Genomic DNA, 23,941 nt, shown 5'->3' on the forward strand with positions numbered 1-23,941 from the left:
TTTACATTGGCGAAAAGAAACGGGAATTCACGACCCACGAGAATGGCCACCGGTAGCACAGAGGAACGGTACTGTGTTGGGGAAGACTGGGACGATTTTGTCAAGAGGCTTCAGCAAAGCTTCATTACGAAAGACTGGCTAGGGGATGCAGCAGCCGACAAGCTCATCTCCTGACCAGCTGCGGGCCAAAGACTTATGCGCTCATAAAGGACTTACTGGCACCCGAAAAGTCATCGGACAAAACCTTTGAAGAACTTAGCAAATTAATCGGGGAGCACCTCAAACTGGTGAGCAGCATACACATGGCTCAACACAGATTCTACACCCACCGACGTCGTGAAGGACAGAGCATACCGGACTTCGTAGCGGACCTCCGGTGTTTGGCCAGCCTCTAAGTTCACAGATGCCTGCAGGGGGGAGATGCTAAGGGACTTCTTTATCGAGGGCATCGGTCATTGGGAATTTTTCGCAAGTTAATTGAGACCAAAGACTTGACCTTGGAAGCGGCAGCGTTGCTAGCTCAAACTTTCATGGCGGGGGAGGAAGAGATGAAAATGATTTATGCACGCAATTCTGCCTCTAATGTGGCGATGGATCAGGGACTCAACATCATCAATGCTACTCAGAGCCCCGTAGGCAGGCAGGGGCAGTCCGACATTTACCAGGCAGCAATAGACCCCAGAGCAGAACCTCAACAGAAACAATGGCAGGCTGAACAGACGTTCGCGCCATCACAGTGGACAATGCGGCCTGGGATGGGGCAATTGACACCCACTAATAGGATACTTAAGAGCAGTCAAAGGGACAGTCAGCGCGGAATTCCTGGCCATAGTCCCTTTGTCCCCAACAATGGAAACTTTAACTCATGCTGGAGGTGTGGGGGAAAACACTCAGCCAGATCTTGCAGATTCCAACAGTTTGTCTGCAGAAACTACAATCTCAGTGGCCATTTAGCTCGAATGTGCAGAAAACCTGCAACCAGACTAATATATGAGGCAGATGGACCAGAAGAGGGTTCTGTGAGGCAGGATGACTTTTGGGGCAAATCAATGGACGCCGAGGTTCAGTGGGTCCATGCGCCGAATATTCACAGTTCATACACCAAAACGCCACCAATGATGGTGAGGGTTTTGTTGAACGGTGTCCCAGTACGCATGGAGCTGGACACTGGGGCCAGCCAGTCACTCATGGGCGTTCAGCAATTTGAGAAGCTATGGCCACTCAAAGTCAGTAGACCCAAATTAGAACGTATTGAGACACAATTACGGACTTACACCAAAGAAATCATTCCGGTGCTAGGCAGTGCAAAGATGGTTGTCACACACAATGGGTTAGTGAACCGGCTGCCACTCTGGATTGTCCCGGGCAATGGTCCCGCACTGTTGGGGAGAAGCTGGTTAGCCGAGATGAACTGGAAATGGGGGGGGATGTTCACGCAATGTCCTCAGTGGAGCGAAGTTCGTGCTCACAAGTCCTACAACAATTCGAGTCACTATTCCAACCGGGCGTTGGGACTTTCAAAGACGCTAAAGTAGTGATACACATCACCCTGGGCGCCAGGCCAGTGCACCACAAAGCTAGAGCAGTGCCGTATGTGATGCGGGAAAAAAATCGAGAGCGAATTGGACCGGCTGTTGCGAGAGAGCATCATCTCGCCTGTTGAACTCAGCGACTGGGCGAGCCCCATCGTTCCCGTTCTAAAAGCGGATGGCTCTGTCAGGATCTGTGGCGACTACAAGGCCACCATCAATCGGGTGTCCCTACAAGACCAATACCCGCTCCCAAGAGCGGAGGACCTCTTTGCCACGCTGGCAGGCAGCAAGCTGTTCACCAAGTTGGACCTCACTTCAGCCTATATGACCCAGGAACTGGCCGACGAATCCAAACTACTGACCACCATCACCACGCACAAGGGACTGTTTGCGTATAACAGGTGCCCGTTTGGCATTCGATCAGCAGCCGCGATTTTTCAACGTAACATTCCTGGGACTGTTGAACTATTGTGCCTCGTGTGGTTTCATGCTGTAGAGTAAGGACTTTACAAGAGGGAACACATAAAAGGAAACATAGAAACATAGAAACATAGAAAATAGGTGCAGGAGCAGGCCATTCAGCCCTTCTAGCCTGCACCGCCATTCAATGAGTTCATGGCTGAACATGAAACTTCAGTACCCCCTTCCTGCTTTCTCGCCATAACCCTTGATCCCCCGAGTAGTAAGGACTTCATCTAACTCCCTTTTGAATATATTTAGTGAATTGGCCTCAACTACTTTCTGTGGTAGAGAATTCCACAGGTTCACCACTCTCTGGGTGAAGAAGTTTCTCCTCATCTCGGTCCTAAATGGCTTACCCCTTATCCTCAGACTGTGACCCCTGGTTCTGGACTTCCCCAACATTGGGAACATTCTTTCTGCATCTAACCTGTCTAAACCCGTCAGAATTTTAAACGTTTCTATGAGGTCCCCTCTCATTCTTCTGAACTCCAGTGAATACAAGCCCAATTGATCCAATCTTTCTTGATAGGTCAGTCCCGCCATCCCGGGAATCAGTCTGGTGAACCTTCGCTGCACTCCCTCAATAGCAAGAATGTCCTTCCTCAAGTTAGGAGACCAAAACTGTACACAATACTCCAGGTGTGGCCTCACCAAGGCCCTGTACAACTGTAGCAACACCTCCCTGCCCCTGTATTCAAATCCCCTCGCTATGAAGGCCAACATGCCATTTGCTTTCTTAACCGCCTGCTGTACCTGCATGCCAACCTTCAATGACTGATGTACCATGACACCCAGGTCTCGTTGCACCTTCCCTTTTCCTAATCTGTCACCATTCAGATAATAGTCTGTCTCTCTGTTTTTACCACCAAAGTGGATAACCTCACATTTATCCACATTATACGACGGACAAAAGTGGGAAGCATAATCAATGATCATGGAGAGAGAATGGAATCTAGATGAGAGACTTGCGCAATGGGACCGTACAAGCTGAAACAATGGGTCAGGATCAGTTTGATCAGAGAGTCAAATTGGGCAATTACAGGTTAGTTAGTTTAATCTCAGTGGAATCTGTAATTAAAGATAAGCTACTAAGGGCCCAAGTTTCCACATGATTTGCGCCTGATTTTTAGGAGCAACTGGTGGAGAACGGACTATCTTAGAAATCGCAATTCTCCACATTTTTTTTTCTGCAGTTCTAGTCAGGTAGAACAGTTCTACTTTGGAACAGAATTTTTTCTTCAAAAGGGGACGTGTCCGGCCACTGACGCCTGATTTCAAAGTTTCCACAGTGAAAACGTACTCCAAACTAAGTTAGAATGGAGCAAGTGAAGATTTTTGTAGAACTGAAAAAACCTGTTCTACACATTAAAAAATTAGGCGCAGGTAACAAATTAGGCGTAGGAAACGAGGGGGGGGGGGGGGGGGGAAGGGAAGTCATTAAATTCTACAATAAATCCTTAGTTATACTTATACAAATATTGTACAAATAAATCCAACCTGAATAAACATTCATAAGCAAAGAAAAGATTAAATAAACCATGTTCCTACCTGTGTGAAAGTTCTTCAGGCAGGCCTTTAGGAAGCGGTTTGCCGTCAGGACCGAAGGCTGATCGGGCCGGGCCCGAGATTTCGGGCAGGGCCCGTCCCCAGCACCAGAGGTAGGTGGCGTTGGGTCGGGTCGGGGAGAGAGGTTCGGTTCGGGTCGGTGGGGGAGGGAGGGAGAGGGAGGGGGATGGAGGGAGAGAGGGAGGGGGAGAGAGGGAGGGGGGATGGAGAGAGGGAGGGAGAGAGGGAGGGGGAGGAAGGGAGAGAGGGAGAGAGGTCAGGTCGGGGAGAGGAAGGTCAGGTCGGGGAGAGGAAGGTCAGGTCGGGGAGAGGAAGGTCAGGTCGGGGAGAGGAAGGTCAGGTCGGGGAGAGGAAGGTCAGGTCGGGGAGAGGAAGGTCAGGTCGGGGAGGGGGGGGGAGGTCAGGTCGGGGAGGGGGAGGTCAGGTCGGATCCAGTCCGGGGGCGAGAGTAGAGTCGGGCCGAGTCGGGTGGGAGCGGGAGCGGCAGCGGCAGACGCAGACGGGTCGAGTCGGGTCCGGTCGGGGGGGGGGGCGGAAGCAGGAGCGGCGGGGAAGCAGGAGTGGCAGCGACAGGCGGGTCGAGTCGGGTCCGGTCCGGTCGGGGAGGGGGCGGAAGCAGGAGCGGCGGGGAAGCAGGAGCGGCAGCGACAGCGACAGGCGGGTCGAGTCGGGTCCGGTCCGGTCGGGGGAGGGGGGTGGAAAGCAGGAGCGAGAGTCGGCAGGGAGCAGGAGCTGGCCGTGGGAGGAGCCTTATTCACGCAGCCCCAGTGAGGCCATTCGGCCAGGGCTAGGGGCTGCGTGCTTCGGGCTCCTCCCACACAGTTTCGGGCGCCTGGAGCTACTGCACTTGCGTGCCCACTGTACCGCGCATGTGCAGAGCTCCCGGCACTGTTTTCGGCGCAGGGTCCTAGCTCCGCCCCTACAGCTCCTGCTGTGCCGCGCCGAGGGCCAGAGGACCTGCAAGGAGGTGGAGAATATGGAGGGTTTTTTTAGGCGCACTTTGTGGCACGAAAAACGGGCGCCCAGCTCGGAGGGGCGCCCGTTTTTTATCGTGTGGAAACTTGGGCCCTATATATCTACATGAAGAGCAAATAGATGCAGCCAATGTGGATTTCAAAAAGGAAGATCATGCTTCATAAATCTGATAAGAGGTCTGAGATGGTGACAGATATGGTAGATGAGTGAAAATGTAGTGGGGATGTGATATCCTTGGATTTGCAGAAAGCCTTTGAAATGGTACCATCCAGGTCAGTACAGGAGAAGACTATGAATTTAGGGGAAGAGTAGCAAAATGTATTGAGAAGGAAGCAGAGTAGTACTTAAGGGCAGGTCTCAGAGTGGTTGGGAGTGGGTACAAATATCCCACGGGGTTCGGTTCTAGAAACACTCTATTCACTGTGTATATCAGTTTTGGATATAAGACTAGAGGGAGTGGTGTCCAAACCTGTAGATGATACTAAAATAATAATAATAAAGACTGCAAGAAAATATGTTTGCATAGACAAAAAAGTGACAGATGGGATTCAATGTCAGTAAGTGCAAGGTAATACATTTATGGTTTAAAAAAAAGTAATATTTATATTTTGAATGGGGAAGGCTGGGCGATGTGGAAGAGCAGAAGGATTTCATGGTTCAGGTTCACATTAAATGCAACATTTCAAGTGGATATGGCTATAAAATAGCTAATGGAACACTGTTATGGCAAGAAGTATAGGGCATAAAAGTCAAGAAGGAATGGCGAATCTATATAAAACTATGCTATTAATACAGTTAGAGTACTGTGAACACTTTTGGACTCCACGCTACAGGAAGGATGTTGAGGCAATAGAGAGAGGGCAGCACAGACTTAGTCGATGATGCCTAGTATGAGGAAATACAAATATGAAGAAAAACTTGTGAAAAACTGTGGCTGATTTAATTAGGAAATGATGCAGTGATTTGATAGAGGTATTTAAAATAATGAAGAGATGGGACATGGTATATAGAAACAGACAGTTTCCAGTGGTTATGGGGTCTAAAATGAGGGGACATAGATTACAAGAAATTTAGGACACAGTATAGAATCATAGAAATTTACAGCATGGAAAGAGGCCATTTCGTCCCATCGTGTCCGCGATGGCTGACAAAGAACTGTCCAGCCTAATCGCACTTGCCTTTATTCGCCGATGCATAGAATACAAGAGCAGGGAGGTTATGCTTGAACTGTATGAAACACTGATTAGGCCACAGCTAGATTACTGTGTGCAGTTCTGGTCACCACATTACAGGAAAGATGTGATTGCACTAGGGTACAAATGAGGTTTACGAGGATGTTGCCTGGACTGGAGAATTTTAGCTATGAGGAAAGATTGGATAGGCTGGGTTTATTTTCTTTGGAACAGAGAAAGCTGAGGGAAGACTTTATTGAGGTGTATAAAATTATGGGAGCCTAGATAGAGTGGATAGGAAGGACCTATTTCTCTTAGCAGAGGGGTCAACAACCAGGGGGCATAGATTTAAAGTAATTGGTAAGAGGTTTAGAGGGGATCTGAGGTGAAATCTTTTCACCCAGAGGGTGGTGGGGGTCTGGAACTCACTGCCTGAAAGGGTGGTAGAGGTAGAAACCCTCATCACATTTAAAAATACTTGGATGTGCACTTGAAGTGCCATAATCTACAAGGCTACGTACGGACCAAGAGCTGGAAAGTGGGATTAGGCTGGATAGCTCTTTGTTTGCCGGCACGGATATGATGGGCCAAAATGGCCTCTTTTTGTGCTGTAAATTTCTATGATTATCTGCCTGGCCTGCTACCTTCATGGATCTGTGGACATGTATTCCAAGGTCCCTCTACACTTCTCGGTGTCTACCATTTATTGTGTATTCACTTGCATTGTTAGCCCTCCCCAAATGCATTACCTCACACTTCTCAGGATTGAATTCTATTTGCCACTGTTTTGCCCACCTGACCAGTTCATGGATATCTTCCTGCAGTCTACATCTTTCTGCTTCATTATCAACCTTATAGCCAATTTTTGTATCATCTGCAAACTTCTTAATCATACCCCATACATTCAAGTCTAAATCATTGATATATAACACAAAAAGCAAGGGACCTAGTACTGAGCCCTGCGGAACCCCACTGGGAACAGCCTTCCAGTCACAAAAACACCTTACGGCCTTCTGGACTCAACATCGAGTTCAACAATTTCAGATAATAACCTCTGGCCATATTTTGCTTCCCTTTCTCCTTTTTTTTTTAAAGCGCCCCCCCTCCCCCCCCCCAATCTTAAGTAATTTTTTTCTCTCCGTTTCCCATGGCAGCTGGTAATTATTCCGCCATTCACACCCTATGTGGACTAATCTTTTTCTAACATCTGCCATCACCATCATCCCTTTTGTTTCTCTAATCTCTTCTGTCTTCCACCCTATCACCAACCTTCCCTTTTGTTCTTTCCTCTCCTCCCCACCTCCTTCAGTGCTCCTTAAGAATCTGTTCATTTCGAACATTCGCCAGTTCTGACGAAGAGTCATCGACCTGAAACATTAACTCTGTTTCTCTCTCCACAGATGTTGCCTGATCCACTGAGATTTCCAGCATTTTCTGTTTTTACATCAACCATTATCCTTTGCTTCCTGCCTCTAATCATGGGCTTTTACTTTTAATAAGAACATAAGAAATAGGAATAGGAGTAGGCCATACTGCCCCTCGAGCCTGCTCCGCCATTCAATAAGATCATAACTGATCTGATCGTGGACTCAGCTCCACTTCCCCACCCACTCCCCATAACCCCTTATCGTTTAAGAAACTGTCTATTTCTGTCTTACATTTATTCAATGTCTCAGCTCTCTGAGGCAGCGACTTCCACAGATTTACAACCCTCAGAGAAGAAATTTCTCCTCATCTCTGTTTTAAATGGGTGGCCCCTTATTCTAAGATCATGCCCTCTAGTTCTAGTCTCCCCCATCAGTGGAAACATCCTCTCTGCATCCACTTTGTCAAGCCCCCTCATAATCTTATACGTTTCAATAAGATCACCTCTCATTCTTCTGAATTCCAATGAGTAGAGGCCCAACATACTTGTAGTATTGAGAACCTTAATCAGGAGAAAAGTAATTTGGCAAAAATAAAACATAAAGCAAGAAAGGCTGAGAGAAAGGTTTAATGTGTTCATGGTAGAATAGCTGAGTCCCACATTCCAGCAGTTAGGCTGAAACCAAAGAACAACATGCTCACAAGGGGCCAGAACTAAGGTCAAAAGAATTCTTTGAAAAGATAACACTCCTGAGAATGCAACAAGATAAATGTAGACAGCTAGCAGAACTAATAAGCAGAGACATCCACTTTTGAGTCACACGGGATAGCAGAAACAAGGCCCCTTTTGAAATGAGGATAGCCAGATGTATCTGTCAAGGACAGTCTGAGAGTTAGCCTGGGAACACGTTCACAGAAATGTAACACATAACCTATAGGGGGCTTTCCCCAGCAACAGTGGCCATAACTGAATGTACCAATGAAATCATTAGAAATTATTGTAACCAATGAAATTAATGTAACTGTAGTAACCAATGATATTGCTGTAACTGTATTAACCAATGTATTAGTAGCAGGTGGGCGGGGACTGGTGGCAAATAACCAATGGACCACTTCCCCGCGTAGTTTCACCATTTTGACTGTACAAAATATAACTGCGCAGCCTGTCCCACGAGACCGGCGATTAGAGCATCCAATAAGGGTACTGATGCAACCGGTTCTCCCTTGATTAATCAGGTTTTAACAAACAATTCTTTTCTCTATATACGGACCTTTGTGTCGAGTGTTATATTTTTAATACTCCACAACACTACTCAACCTTTCCTCATAAGTCAAACCCCTCATCTCCGGAATCAACCTAGTGAACCGTCTCTGAACTGCCTCCAAAGCAAGTATATCCTTTTGTAAATATGGAAACCAAAACTGCATGCAGTATTCCAGGTGTGGCCTCACCTATACCCTGTATAGCTGTAGCAAGACGTCCCTGTTTTTATACTCCATCCCCTTTGCACTAAAGGCCAAGATTCCATCGGCCTTCCTGATCACTTGCTGTACCTGCATACTATCCTTTTGTGACCAGTCTGCCATGTGGGACCTTATCAAAACCCTTGCTAAAATGCACTACCCTCATCGACCCTCCTTGTTACCTCTTCAAAAATTCAATCAAGTTAGTCAGACACAACCTTTCCTTAACAAATCCATGTTGACTGTCCTTGACAGTAGGAGAATTTTTTTAAAATAAAAAAAGGTTGTGAGGCTGTGGAATGTACTACTGGAGTTAGTGATTGAAGCAGAGATTGTGTCAACTTTTAAGAATAAGTCACGGGGAGGGGGTTTCAGGAGGGTTTTGTGATCATGAAAGGGGGAGCCTGGGGGAGGGGAGCCTTAAACTTTCCTTGTGGGGCCCAGAGGAGCACTCCTGCTCTTCGTGGCTCCACAAAGAAAGTTTTTTTAAAGTTTCTAAAAACTACCCGTTTGGGCTTCTTCTGGCCCATGCTTTTCTTCCCAATGCTAGATGGACCTGGTGGGAAAGCCAGAATGGCTTACTCGCTCAGGCCTCCGGTTAAAATAGCAGTCAGGCCCGATGATTGCATCTCTCTATTTAAAGAAGGATGTCACCGGCTTCAGATACAGGATATTTTTCCTAGACAGTTCATGTCTTCTCCAAAGCCCATTCTGATTTTAACTATACTATGCACTCTTTACACTTGTTTCTAACCACATGCTGATGCCAATTATGCTGCTCAGCATTACATCATCCTCTGACAGTACAGGATACAGTTCAGGTATATGGGTATATATTCATCCTGGGTGGTAGTGCAAAATGGGCAATAGCAAATCAGCAGCCCAGTTTGCACTCGGTCTGATTTTCTTTTTCAGTGAAGTAATTTAATCATCTCCTGTTCACCATCTCATCACTTTACAGATCATTCTTTTTTCTTGACATGTGGTAATTTCTCCCCCACCCCTTTTCCCTTGCTCGGTTCCTCCTTATAAGCCGTTCATCTATAACAATTACCAGTTCAGATGAAGGGACATCAGACCCAAATGTTAATCTTTTCCCTTTCTCCACAGATGTTGCTGAAAGTTTCCAATATTTTCTGTTTTATTTCAGATTTCCCGCATCTGCAGTAATGTTTTGTCCTATGTTAACTACTTTCTTTTTTGTATTTCATCCTCCAACAGCCTTTTGTATATTTTTCAATTTACCCATCAAAAACACATCTTGTCCATTGTGTTTTTATTTTACCTTTATCAGTATTTTGTTTTAGTTAGTAGCCTATCAATAACATTTTGTTCTTTATTTTTCTACTCAATTTCAGGACGACTTTAAATTATGTTATCTGGTGATTTAATATAACTATTTATTTACTTTTTATACATAGAAGAGTATACCTTAAATGGGATGTATTTCGTTGAGCAGATGCAACCTTAAATCCTCATCCTTCTGTTATTCCTTAACTGTTACCTTCCATCAATACCCTGTCTCATTGACCATCGGATCAATATAATTACCAAGTTAGTGCTCAGATATTAAATGTCCTTTCTATTGTCTCAAATTCCTTTACTAATCACTAATCTCTATCTTTGTTAAATCCAACTGTTTATTGTACTATACTTCTTAAAAATGGAAAAATACCCTTGCTATTCATATCATTTCTAAATATATATATGTTACTGAGGCAAATATATACGCCTCAGTTAATACATCGACTATGTTCAGCCTCTGTATGTGCACAGATGCAGGCATCGTCCGCATACTGTAGCTCGATGACAGAGGTTGGGGTCGTCTTGGACCTGGCCTGGAGACGGTAAAGGTTGAACAGGCTCCCCACTGGAGTGGAAATACACTACAGAACCAGTGGGAACCTGTTCAACCTTCACCGTTGAAAGCATGGGCCTTACGTTAAACATCAGTAAGACAAAAGACCTCCATCAGCCTGTCCTCACCGCACAGCATTGCCCCCCAGTAATCAAATCCACAGCGCAGCCCTGGACAAGGTGGACCACTTCCCTTATCTCAGGAGCCTCCTATCAACAAGAGCAGGCATTGACAACGAGATTCAACTCCCCCTCCAGTGCACCCTTCGGCTGCCTGAGGAAAACAGTGTTTGAAGTCCAGGCCCTCAAAACTGCCACCAAGCTCATGGTCTACAGGGCTGTAGTAATACCCGCCCTCCTGTATGGCTCAGAAACATGGACGACGGACAGCAGACACCTCAAGTCGCTGGAGAAATACCACCAACGATGTCTCTGCAAGATCCTACAAATCCCCTGGGAGGACAGACGCACCAATGTTAGCGTCCTCGTCCAGGCCAACATCCCCAGCATTGAAGCACTGACCACACTTGATCAGCTCCGCTGGGCAGGCCACATAGTTCGCATGCCAGACACGAGACTCCCAAAGCAAGCACTCTACTCGGAACTCCTTCACAGCAAACGAGCCAAAGGAGGGCAGTGGAAACGTTACAAGGACACCCTCAAAGTCTCCCTGATAAAGTTCAACATCCCCACTGTCACCTGGGAGTCCCTGGCCAAAGATCGCCCTAAGTGGAGGAAGTGCATCCGGGAGGGTGCTGAGCACCGAGTCTCATCGTCGAGAGCATGCAGAAATCAAGCGCAGGCAGCGGAAAGAGTGTGCGGCAAACCAGTCCCACCATCCCTTACCCTTGATGACTGTTTGTCCCACTTGTGGCAGAGACTGTGGTTCTTGTATTGGACTGTACAGCCACCTAAGAACTCATGTTAAGAGTGGAAGCAAGTCTTCCTCGATTCCGAGGGACTAAAATATATATATATATATACACACACACATATACATACACACATACCTTTATTGTTATATTTTTACACAAATCAACTCATGCTGTGCCTTCAAACAGAGCTCTCATTCATCACCTGCTGTTTCTACTCCAAGGAGAGTTGTTACAGTTTAATAATTTACTCACTAAAACTTTTAACCCAATGTCTTGAACCATATGTTGCGGTGTTGTGAAATTTATATTTTCAGCTGAGGAAACATCAGTGTTCCTGGTTCACACACTAGTTCATTCTAGTTAATAATCCACAGCAACATTATTGGCAGCGCTATAAGTATTGAGCAAACTCTATACAGGAGGTTTTCAGTTGTGAGCCTTCTACCCGAGACATTGCCACCTGCCATTAACGTAAACATGGATATACGTTGCAAGCTGACGAAGAGTGAGAAAAAGCAACACAAAATGCTATGATGGTGAGGCTATGCCAGCGGCTACTGCACAAGTGAAAGTCATGTAATAAAACTACATGCCAACAGTTTTAATAGAATCCTTTCACTTGCGTAACAGGCAATGAAGAGACTTGGCTCTAAAGCATATTCTAGTTTTCTCTTTTATTTTGCAGCAGGCGAAATAAAAACACATCAGAGTTCTAAACAGGAAATTACAATACTGGTGTAGTCTGTGGCTTTTTCTGTGGCAACCCGACCCACATTGCTAATATGTGCTTTCTGTGCTACTCTGTACTACTGGCGAAGCAGACCCTTCATTAAAGAAATAAAAATAAAGACTTGCATTTATGTAGCACCTTTCACGACCACTGGACGTCCCAAAGCCAATGAAGTACTGTTTTTGAAGTGTAGTCACTGTTGCAACGTAGGAAATTAGTCGGACTTCATGCCATTAAGTTAGAAAATTGCAGTCTCACTTATTAGACTGTTGCTCATACTGACAGCAGACCATCATCGCAACAGGCCTCTAAATATTGCGATCCTGCTTATAACCCTACTTTCAAATGGCTCTTCATTGAAAAAGTAGTGCTAAATATACACAGGTCGATAATGAACTGGTTCTGATCCCTCAGTTACAGCTTAGTATACTGCGTTCTCTGATAGTGGTGACACTGGTGAATGGCACTGTAGCTCAATCCGGAGGCATGTGCTCATCTGCTCCTGGCCCAGTCCTATCTGTCCTGAGTTCTCCAGCATTAGTTTCTCCTTCTATTGTTTCAGTCTGTATCTCAGTCCTAACCACACTCAGAATGGATCGCAATGCTCCTGCCTGAGTGATCCAGATCCCCTCAATTCCAGCTCTGTATCTATCCTGGGTTCTTTGATAGCAGTAGATGGGGCTGAAGCTTGCTCTGGGGGATAATGCAGTAATTTGCTCTTTGCCTGGTTCCTTCTATATGTCCTGGAATTACCTGCTCCTATTCTTGCATCATCAACTGCCCAACAATGGCAGCACCAGAACAATCAATGCTCATCCAGAGATTAGCGGGACAGTGAGGTCTCCAGTGTCTTCAGCAGACAAGGCCAATGGGAACAGGCCAGGAGCAAGTGACCAGTTAAGATTGCCAACCCGCTAGGATTGACTTGATTAAGGGACACTGCTGCCAGCAACCCGATAGAAAAGTCATAGGGGCATTAAACATTGAGATTTTTGTAGTTTTCTTTTAAAACTTTTGTTTATTATTATAAAAAATATCGGGCATGGGGAAAAAGGGCTGGTTGACTGATAATCGGATGATTCTTGACTGTGTACTGAAGGGCACTTGCTTTCCAATTAGCATGGAAAGGCAGTGCACAGCAAGTATGGGCGTGTTGGGTGGCCAATGGCAGGAATGTGGGGGAGGGGCAGTTGGAGGTCATGTGATGACACCTCTGAATGGAATTCCCCCAATGACATGCAATGGAATCCCCAAATAATTAAGCAATTTACACAATTCTAAATATAAATGTTCTAATTTTTAAAATTTAATTAAAAGTCCCTTCTTACAATCAAATACTAAAAATTTTTTTTACATTTTAATCTGGGCCAATATTTGCATAAATGAATTTTAAACTCAGCGTACACCTTTGTAATCCTTCTGAAAAACCCTGCAACTTCTGGGTTTCCGCATGTGCTTGGGCATGTGCGAAAACCTGGAACTTGTGACCTGTCAAGGTACACCTGGACATATCTACTGAATCGAAAGTAAAATCAGTTTCACTGGTGCAGAGTTGGGCTATTTGCCCAACAACAGCCCAGCAATTTACCACAAAACACTTGTGGCTGGTAAAAGCATGCACAGGGCCTTTCATCAGTGTAAGGGTTATTATAAATCTTAAATTAAACACTTGAAAATAAAAAATGATACACAAATACTTAAAATTAGTTTATGCTCAGATTAAAATGTTTACAATTCTTCAAAAAAAAATTTGTATTTGGTGTAATGAAAGGACTTTTAATTAAATTTGAAAATCAGAACATTTATATTAGTATTCTGTAAATTGCTTAGTTATTTGGTAATTCCATTGCATGTCATTAGGGAATTCCATTCAGAAATGACTGCAATGGAATCCTCCTTTGTGAACCGGGCCCACATGATCCCAGGGACACTTCCGAACCGCCTGCATCCCTGGGATCAGTGGGTCTTTATGCAGGCGTACGCCTGGAGGCCTGAGACCCGAAAACTCTGTAGCCTGGGAGCCTGGAGGTAAGTTTGAAAATGTTTTACAGGCTGGAGGCATACTCCAGAGGTACGCCTCTGACCGCAATTTCAGGACCAACATATCACACACCTCATTATAACTCATGATTAGCTTGTGCATCATTTACTATTAAATTCACACTAGAAAAGTTTCAGAGCTTAAAAACAAGCTCTTTATAGCTTAGTCATCTATACTAACATTATGCATCTGTCAATTGTACAAGCATATCCAGGTCACGGAATATTCAGGGAACTTACTCTATTTAACTAGATACAAAAAGTTATACTAATATCAATATATCTCCCTCCTCAAAAGAAAATAAACTTTCAAATAAGACCACTTTGTCAATGACAATGATACAATCTGTATAGCAAATATAAAGTTCAACAGTTCCCTGTCACTGATAGATACAAATGTTGGTCTGTAGTTTTTGCAATACTCTACCACTCCTTGTCATGAGGATAGCAGGCTTGTTATTTGCAGTGTTGATGGGAACTATCAAGGGGTTTCAGTTGCGGCAATGGCTGCATGTTTTGTTGATTTATGACCAAAGTTTCTCTGTCCAACTCGGTTATTGTGGCCATGGTTTGATTACTGTGGATTAGTTAGGTAGCTCCATTAGTGTTGTGCAGTATGTAACCGTGCCTTCAGGTCTCTCCACAAATGATGGTTCTCTGCTCTGAATGTGTCTCAGATTTCTCTTAATCCCATCTCATTTTGAGTTCTGAAATTTTAGGATTGGCCAGCAACTTACTGTTGCACTTGCACTGTTATCCATTTCTCTTTTCATATTGGTCAAATTCTGAAAACTTCTCCTTCTCCAAGATCTTTGCTACCTTTATTGTAGAACCAGGCCTGTTTGGTGTTTCTAAGGTATAGTTTCTCTTTTACATAATAAACTAGCCTTAATTTCAATAGTCAGCTTTGAGCTGATGTCCATTCCTAAAACTTAAAAATTCAAGATGGGATGGTATTAAGAGGGTCCAGAGACATAAAGAAAGATTTGAATTCACTTAGCACCTTTCACAACCTCAGAAAGCAATTAAAAGCCAATGAAGTACTTTTGAAATGTAGTCACTGATGTAATGTAGGAAACCTGGCAGCCAATTTTTACAAAAAGTCACACAAACAGCAATATGATAATGACCAGATAATCTGTTGATTGAAGGTTAAATATTTGCCAGGACACCAGGAAGAATTCTCCTGCTCTTCTTCAAAATAGTGCCTTGTGATCTTTTATATGAGAGGAGAGACAGGGTTTAACGACTCAACCAAAAGATGGCACCTCAGACAGTGCAGCACTGGAGTATCAGCCTAGATTTTGTGCTCAAGTCTCTGGAGTGGAACTTGAACCCACAATCTTTTGACTCAGAGGCAACAACTCTTTGGGGGGGGGGGGGCAAAATAAACATTAGATCGAGTGCCCCCCGATCTGGGGGACATTCCAGACACTTTTAACTGCCCTCTTTTTAAAAAAAAATGTTTTTGTTTTTTTTTGTGGGTTTTTTTTGGGCATTAAAATCATATAATTTACAAGTGCCCCCTATAAAAGGGGAGGGGGCCACTAAAACCAGGCAATTAAAACAAATTAAACTTTAAAACATAAAATCAAATTAAAATTTGGTTGCCGGGGGTGATGATGCACTCCAGTCCCTCCGGCGCCCACCTCTCGCAGAAAGCCACGAGCGTACCGGTGGAACTCAGAGGCAACAGTGCTATCACTAAGCCACAGCTGAGAACCATCATTTGTGGTGAGACTTGTGAATATGGTTACCGAGTCTAACCTTTAATGAGCTATCTCCAGGCCTATTGTCTTGATGGCTTGTTTTCTATCTCTGGTGAGGAATGTTTTGTTTATATAAGCCATCATTGTTTAGTTATCATTATCCCATTCCTTTCCCAGCATTCAGTCTGAGTACTGACTACATTTTGAGGACACATTTAAGGCAGTTCCTAGACCAGGGCATTTCTCCCACAACTCAGACCCTTGACACTAAGGATCTACCTTCTGGCTCTTCTCTGCGCTGCCTCCAGCCATTGAATGTCTCCTCGTTTCTTAGTGACCAGAACTGGATACAGTACTCAAGGTGTAGTCTGACTAGTTTGATCATGACTTTTTCTGATTTATAATTTATTGTATTGGCTATTTAGTTTAACATTCAATTAGTTTGTTGATTATTGTTCTGCATTGCTGAGCATGTTAATTGCTGAATCTGCCAAAACTCCTGGGTCTCTTTCAACTTCATCCGTAGCTATTGCAAAACCATTGATGAAGTATGCATGTTGTCCATTTTTGTTTCCTATGTGCAATACTTTACCCTTGCATGCATTGAATGTCATCTGCCTTTGTTCATCTCACTTACACATTTTGTTTAGCACATTCTATGGTTTCTGGACTACCTCTTCAATTCAACTGCACCCCCCGCCAGTTAGACAATTTGGATTGAGTTTCAGAATCAAGTTATTGATGTAAACTGGAAACAGTTGTGCTCCCAATACTGAGCCTGGGCACCCCACTCAGTAACCAATCACCCCCAACATTACCCCTTTAGCCAGTACTTATGCTATCCTTTTCTCTGTTTTTACCATTCAGCCCATTTAAAAAAAATTATATCCAGGTTTTGCCCTGATTTCCAACAGCTTTGAGCTTAATTAGTAACTTTTTTTACTTTTGGAAGACCAAGTATACAGTGTTGTAGGTTTTACCACTTGACTTGAGTTGTCACTTTCTCAAATAAATTAAACCGATTGGTCAGGCTGGGTTTTCGCTACCTTTAGCCGCATTGACTACTATATTAGGTTGGTGCTGTACAGATAGTCCTCAAGTTTACTCCTGATATCAGATATTATTCTACATGGAGCTGGAGTAATATTAATGAGTCTGTAGTTGCTTGTATTTGTTTTGTCAACCTTTTTGAATATGGACACTATGTTAGCCTATGTCCAATGTACTGGTACTTCCCCAGTGTCAACTGAGTCACAATGATTGGCAGTGCCTCCTAAAGCTCTTTGCCAGTCCCTCTCAACACCCTGGAATAAATTACTCTGGGAATTTATTTGTTTAAACCACTTTCATTTTATCTAAGACTGCAATTTCATTTATATTTAAGTCTTGAATTATGTCTCCATATTTTTGTGAGGGGGCATGTTGTTCATATCTTCCCTTGTGAATATATTGAGGTAGTAATCATACAGAGCATTTAATATCTGATGCTTATTAGCTTCAAGCCTGTTTGCATCTTTTAATGTTCTCTTCTGTTCTCAGACAGTGCTCTTGCTAGTACAGTACTGATAATTATTCCTTATATTTTGTCTCTGCAGCTATATGCTTTTTTTTCTCTTAACCCCTCTGATTCTGCCTACTCCTGTATTCATCCTGGTTTGCCTCCCGTCTCCATTCTAGAACGTAAGAAATAGGAGCAGGAATAGGTCATTTGGGCCTTCGAGCCCTGTCCACCATTCAATAAGATCATAGCTGATCTTCTACCTCAACACCACCTTTCTGCACTATCCCCATATCGCTTGATTCCCTTAATATCCAAAAATCTATTGATCTCTGTCTTGAATATACTCAACGGCTGAGACTCCACAGCCCTCTGGAGTAGAGAATTCAAAAGACTCATAGCCCTTTGAGTGAAAAAAATGTCTTCTCATCTCAGTCCTAAATGACCAGCCCTTTATTCTGAGACTCTGACCCAGAGTTCCAGACTCCCCAGCCAGGGGAAACATCATCCTAGCATCTAGCCTGTCAAGCCCTGTGTTGTGTCCTTCGATGCTCTAGTAATGACTTCACGAGGCAATGTGTTGTATTTGAACTGTAGTGACCTTAGTCCTTTATTAGTTAACTCCAGAGTGAGGATCACACATGGTGGCCTGCCTTTTATACTAGGCCAGGCACACCTGTACAGGTAACCTACAAGTCTCCCACTGTGCCCTCTGGTGGCACACCTTGTGATAGTACCAACAGTAACCATGTAGGATACATGACACCCTGTAAGAATTTTATATGTTTCAATGAGATCAATTTTCAGTCTTCTAAATTCTAAGGCATATAAGCCTAGTCTCCTCATAGGATGATCCCCTCATCCCAGGAATCAGTCTAGTGAACGTTTGTTGCACTCCCTCTATGGCAAGTATATCCTTCTTTAGGTAAGGAGACCAAAATGGTACACAGTACTCCAGGTGTAGTCGCATCAAGACTCTATATAATTGCAGTATGACTTCTTTACTGTTATACTCCAATCCTTTTGGAATAAAGCCTAACATACCATTTGCTTTCCTAATTGCTTGCTGTACCTGCATGTTAACTTTGTGATTTGTGTATGAGGACATTCTGGTCCCTCTGAATACTAATTTCCCAATCTCTCACCATTAAAAAATATTCTGCTTTTCTATTTTTCCTACCAAAGTGGATAATTTCATATTTCTCCACATTATATTCCATCTGCCATATTCTTACCCACTCACTTAACCTGCCTTTGCAGCCTCTTGGCATCCTCCTCACAACTTATTTTCCCACCAAGCTTTGTATTGTCTGCAACCTTGGATACATTACAATGATACCGATTGTAAATAGCTAAGGCCCAAGCACTGATCCTTGTGCACACCACTAGTTACACCCTGCTATCCTGAAAATTAGCCATTTATCCCTACTCTCTGTTTTCTGTCTATTAACCAATCCTCAATCCATGCTAATATCCCAATTCTCTCTGTGGCATTTAGAAAAGTTTAATGTCCTCTTTTAATTACTTTTGTTAATTCATTTAGGGTAACTGAGTTGAATGTATTGCTGGAGGTTTCATCACACAAACTCCTGCCTCCAACTGCCCTGCCCTCGCCATTGGTCGTCCAACAGGTCCTTCCCAGGCCATTTGAAAAGCACCTGGGAGTCCCTGGCCCAAGCCCACCCTAAGTGGAGGAAGAGCATCCGGGAGGGTGCTGAGCACCTCGAGTCTCGTCCCCGAGACCATGCAGAAAGCAAGCGCAGTCAGTGGAAGGAGTGTGCAGCAAACCAGACTCCCCACCCACCCCTTCCTCCAACGACTATCTGTCCCACCTGTGACAGAGACTGTAATTCCCGCATCTGAGAACTCACTTTTAATTTGAGGGACTGCCTATAATCACTCATTAGAAGTAACAGATGCTTCAATTGTGACTTAAAAAAAAAACAAGTCAAGTTAAACTATCATGGTCATCTGTCTCACTTGCTCTCCTCCCTTAGAAATCCACTGCAACTAAATCCCCGACCTTGCCGGCTCCAGAGCACGGAACCTTGGAGAGGAGGTTTTGAACGTTGGGGCACGGTACCGAGGACGGACAGGAGCGCGGCTGCTGATTGGCTGACCTGGTTGCGGGGCGACGGCGGTGGTGTTCGAGATGGCGACCCTGGTGCTGGATAACGGCGCGAGCACGGCCAAGATCGGCTTCAGCGAGGAGCGAGTGAGGTGCGTCACAGAGAGAGGCCGCGGCTGCACGGGAGGCCCGGCTCGGCCTATCGGTGTTATTTGCCGCTGTCCCTCCTCCTGCCTAAAGGCCGACGGACCCACATGGCTTTTAACTGATCTCTTTCCCTCCCCCCTTTCTTCTTGCAGCGTTTTGCCCAACTGCCAGTTCCGGTCAAGGACTGCTCGTCTCAAAACCTTCACCGCCAACCAGATCGACGAGATCAAGGACCCCTCCGGCTTGTATTTCATCCTTCCCTTTCAAAAGGTAGGTGCCTGTTCCGGCCGGGCTCTAGGTGGACCTATGGGGGTGTTGCTGGATGAACCGTGCCTCATTTTGGTGTTGTGTATGCGCAATGAGGATGCATCTGGGTTGCTTCGGATGCCACAACCCGAGCTGACACCGAAGGGAGTGAGTCCCACTTCTCCAAGGACTGTCAGTCTACATCATTTGGGTTTCAGGTCGAGTCCTGACGCAGGATTCAGGCTAGCTTTAGAATAACTTTTATCTGGATATTGGGAATGTAGTATTACAGCATCAGAATTTAGACATGTTAATGCCATCTTAACCCTTAGTACTAAATTTCAAAATGTTGACTACCAAATGCCATCTGATTGGTGGTTCCTTTATCATTTGTAATTACATAGCATATACAGCACCGAAACAGGCCATTTGGCCCAACCAGTCAATTTTTATAGTATTTTTCAATCATAGGGGAGAAACGAGTGCTTTACAGTTAGAAGAAACAATGCATACTGCTCCGTAACAGGAAGGGGACAGGATAACGTGGAGAGGGTTGGGGGAACCAAAAGGTGCGGTCGAAAAGAAAATATTTAAATGGGTGGAAGGTGGCCATTTATGTGCTCAGTTGACCTGTTACACATGCAGTGATGAAACTGGGGCAGAGTTGGGCTTGTGTGCTATTATATATTCCATGTGAGCTTTCCAATGGTTGAGTAGATAAAAACACTGCACTGTTTAGAGGTAACCCATATAAAGGAGTCTGTCCAAGCTTTGATTCCCTTGGGGAAAAGTGACCATATTATGGTAGAATTCCTTATTAAAATGGAGAGTGACAAAGTTAATTCAAAAACTAGGGTTCTGAACTTAAGGAAAGGTAACTTTGATGATATGAGGCGCGAATTGGCTAGATTAGACTGGCAAATGATACTTAAAGGATTGACGGTGGATAGGCAATGGCAAACCTTTAAAGAGCATATGGACGAACTTCAGCAATTGTACATCCCTGTCTGGAGTAAAAAGGTTACTGCAGAAGATAAAGGTACGCGGAGTCAGAGGAAATGTATTAGCATGGATAGAGAATTGGCTGGCTAACAGAAAGCAGAGAGTCGGGATAAATGGATCCTTTTCGGGTTGGAAATCTATGGTTAGTGGTGTGCTACAGGGATCGGTGCTGGGACCACAACTGTTTACAATATACATAGATGACCTGGAAGAGGGGACAGAGTGTAGTGTAACAAAATTTGCAGATGACACAAAGATTAGTGGGAAAGTGGGTTGTGTAGAGGACACAGAGAGGCTGCAAAGAGATTTAGATAGGTTAAGCGAATGGGCTAAGGTTTGGCAGATGGAATACAATGTCGGAAAATGTGAGGTCATCCACCTTGGAAAAAAAAGTCAAAGGGAATATTATTTGAATGGGGAGAAATTACAACATGCTGTGGTGCAGAGGGACCTGGGGGTCCTTGTGCATGAAACTCTTTTGGAGTAAACAAAAACATTAAACCGTGGCCCCCCGATCTGGGGGACGCACCAAACATTTACAACGCCCTTTTTTTTGGCACTAAAATAATATTATTTTCCTAAGTGCCCCCTATAAAAGGGGAGGGGGACACTAAAAAAAACACCGGCAATTAAAACAAATTAAACTTTAAAACATAAAATCAAATTAAAATTTGGTTGCCGGGCGTGACGATGCACTCCAGTCCCTCCGGTGCCCACATCTCGCGGAAGGCCGCGAGCGTACCGGTGGACACCGCGTGCTCCATCTCCAAGGACACCCTGGCGCGGATGTACGCGCGGAAGAGAGGCAGGCAGGCAGTCAGGTTGAACGACCCCCTCGACCGCCCGCTGCCTGGACCGGCTGATGGCACCCTTGGCCGTGCCCAGGAGCAGTCCTACGAGGAGGCCCTCGGACCTACCCGCTCCCCTCCGCACAGGGTGCCCAAAGATCAGGAGTGTGGGACTGAAGTGCAGCCAGAATTTCAGGAGCAGCCACTTTAAATAATAAAACAGGGGCTGCAACCTCGTGCATTCCATAAAAACATGGAACACGGACTCTTCCAGACCGCAGAAATTGCAGGCGGCTTGGGAGCCCGTGAACCGGCTTAAAAATTTATTGCACGGCACTGCTCCGTGCACCACCCTCCAGGCCAAGTCCCGATAAATACTGGGAGGACTCCCGCGTAGAGTGCCCTCCATCGGGGACCCCCGCCTCCTCCGGACGGCAAGATGGTACGCCATGGCTTGTCCGGACGGCAGGCGAGGATGGCAAAGTTGAGAGTGTGCAGGAGCAGCCCTTGCAGGAAACCCCTCCGCGCGGAGCTGAAAGGCACGGAGGGGATTTCCTCGAGGCGGCTCAAGTTGTGAGGCGCCGGCTCCCAAGGGAGGTTCCGGGGTTTGGCGCCAATGAGAAATTCCGTCCGGACGGGGGTCAGTTCGGACAGGATCTCCCCACGTGCTTGAGCCTCCTCGATGCACCTAACAGAGTCGGGGCCCAGAGCTGTTTTTAGCAACTCGATGGCATCGGCCGCGCGGCGGACGTTGGCAGAATTTAGGCGCCGCGCCAGCGTGTCCGGCGCCATCCAGCCCGCTCCTCCGCCATCGAGCAGGTCCCTGACCCTGGTCACCTCACCAGCCACAGCCCTCTCGTCCGACCGCCACCTGAAACCTCGGTCGTGGAGGTACGGATTCCCGAGCAGCGGCTCCTGCAGGACAGCCGCTACTCCAGCCGGTGGAGAGCTGCGCTTGGTGGAGACTTTGTTCCAGACCCTGATGAGTTCCTTGTAAAAGACAGGCAGCTCCCGGAGGGCGGTCCTGACGCCCCCCACACTCTCAAACAGGAGCTGCGTGTCGTAATTGAGGCCGTGCTGCTGGCGGAAGAAATACGTCGCCAGAGCACGCCACCTAGGAGGGGGCTCGACGTAAAGGTATCTCTGCAGGGTCTGAAGACGGAAAGTCGCGAGCTGGGTGCTGACGCACACCAACGACTGACCGCCCTCCCCAAGCGGGAGTCTTAAGACCGCCGCAGAGACCCAGTGCTTCCTGTTGTTCCAGAAGAAGTCCACCAGCTTCTTCTGTATCTTGGCGACAAACGCAGGGGGAGGGGTCAAAGTGACCAGTCGATACCACAACATGGCGGCCACCAGCTGGTTTATGACTAGCGCTCGACCCCTGTAGGACAGCACTCGGAGCAGTCCTGTCCAGCGCCCTAGGCGAGCGGCGACCTTGGCCTCCAGCTCCTGCCAGTTCGCCGGCCAGGCTTCCTCGTCGGGGCTAAGGTGGACTCCCAGATAAAGGAGATGGGTCGTGCTCCAGGCAAAAGGCCTGAGCTCCTCCGGCAAGGAGTCCACCCACCACTGACCCACCAGGAGTCCGGAACATTTTTCCCAGTTGATTCTGGCGGAGGATGCGGCCGAGTAAATCTCCTGGCACTCACGCATCCTCCGCAGGTCAGCGGGATCCTCTACCGCGAGGAGCACGTCATCGGCGTAAGCCGAGAGGACAACCTCCACGCCCGGCCCTTGCAGAGCCAGTCCCGTCAACCTCGTCCGCAGGAGGCGCAGGAAAGGCTCCACGCAGACGGCGTAAAGCTGGCCGGACATGGGGCATCCCTGGCGCATTCCTCTCCCAAAGCGAAGGGGCGCCATCAAGGACCCGTTAACCTTAATCAGACACTCCGCGGCGGCGTACAAAAGTCGGATCCGGGCGACGAAATGCGTCCTGAACCCGAAAGCGCGCAGAGTTCCGAGCAGATAGTCGTGATCCACCCTGTCGAACGCCTTCTCTTGGTCGAGGGATAGGAAGGCGACCGACAGACCAGCCTCCTGGGAATAATGGATGAGGTCCCGGACCAGATGGATGTTATCGTGGATTGTCCGGCCCGGGTCCGTGTAGGACTGGTCGGGTGGATCATGTGGTCCAGCACGGTGCCAAGGCGAGCAGACATCGCCCTGGCGAAGATTTTGTAGTCCGTGCTGAGGAGGGAGACCGGCCACCAGTTCTTAAGGAGGCGGAGATCGCCCTTCTTAGGCAGCAGGACGATGACTGCCCTGCGCCAAGAGAGGGGCGTCTCCCCGGTCGCCAGACTTTCCCCCAGGACCCGCGCGTAGTCGCCCCCCAGGACGTCGCAGAACGCCCTGTGGAACTCCACGGTCAGCCCGTCCAGCCCCGGGGATTTTCCCCTCGAGAGCCGGTCGAGGGCACCGGTCAGCTCCGCCAGGCTTAGCGGAGCTTCC

At 46.3% G+C, this 23,941-nt stretch overlaps 2 protein-coding genes across 2 annotated transcripts in view; one reads left to right on the forward strand and one right to left on the reverse strand.

Annotated features, from left to right (window-relative positions):
• Nucleotides 1-19,384, reverse strand: part of LOC139278557 (T-complex protein 11-like protein 2) — a 48,670-nt gene extending 29,286 nt beyond the window's left edge. The window contains exon 1 of the mRNA XM_070897464.1: nt 19,366-19,384. The gene's annotated coding sequence lies outside the window, so the exon portion shown is untranslated. The remainder of the gene's footprint in view (nt 1-19,365) is intronic.
• actr6 (actin related protein 6) overlaps nt 1-23,941 on the forward strand; it is an 85,897-nt gene that overhangs the window by 2,454 nt on the left and 59,502 nt on the right. Inside the window, exons 2-4 of the mRNA XM_070897467.1 lie at nt 15,925-16,108; nt 19,243-19,465; nt 19,613-19,730. Coding sequence (XP_070753568.1) covers nt 19,398-19,465; nt 19,613-19,730 — 186 coding nt within the window. The 5' untranslated portion in view covers nt 15,925-16,108; nt 19,243-19,397. The remainder of the gene's footprint in view (nt 1-15,924; nt 16,109-19,242; nt 19,466-19,612; nt 19,731-23,941) is intronic.

Source organism: Pristiophorus japonicus, chromosome 13, assembly GCF_044704955.1.
Source record: "Pristiophorus japonicus isolate sPriJap1 chromosome 13, sPriJap1.hap1, whole genome shotgun sequence".
Classification (NCBI taxonomy): Eukaryota; Metazoa; Chordata; class Chondrichthyes; family Pristiophoridae; genus Pristiophorus; species Pristiophorus japonicus.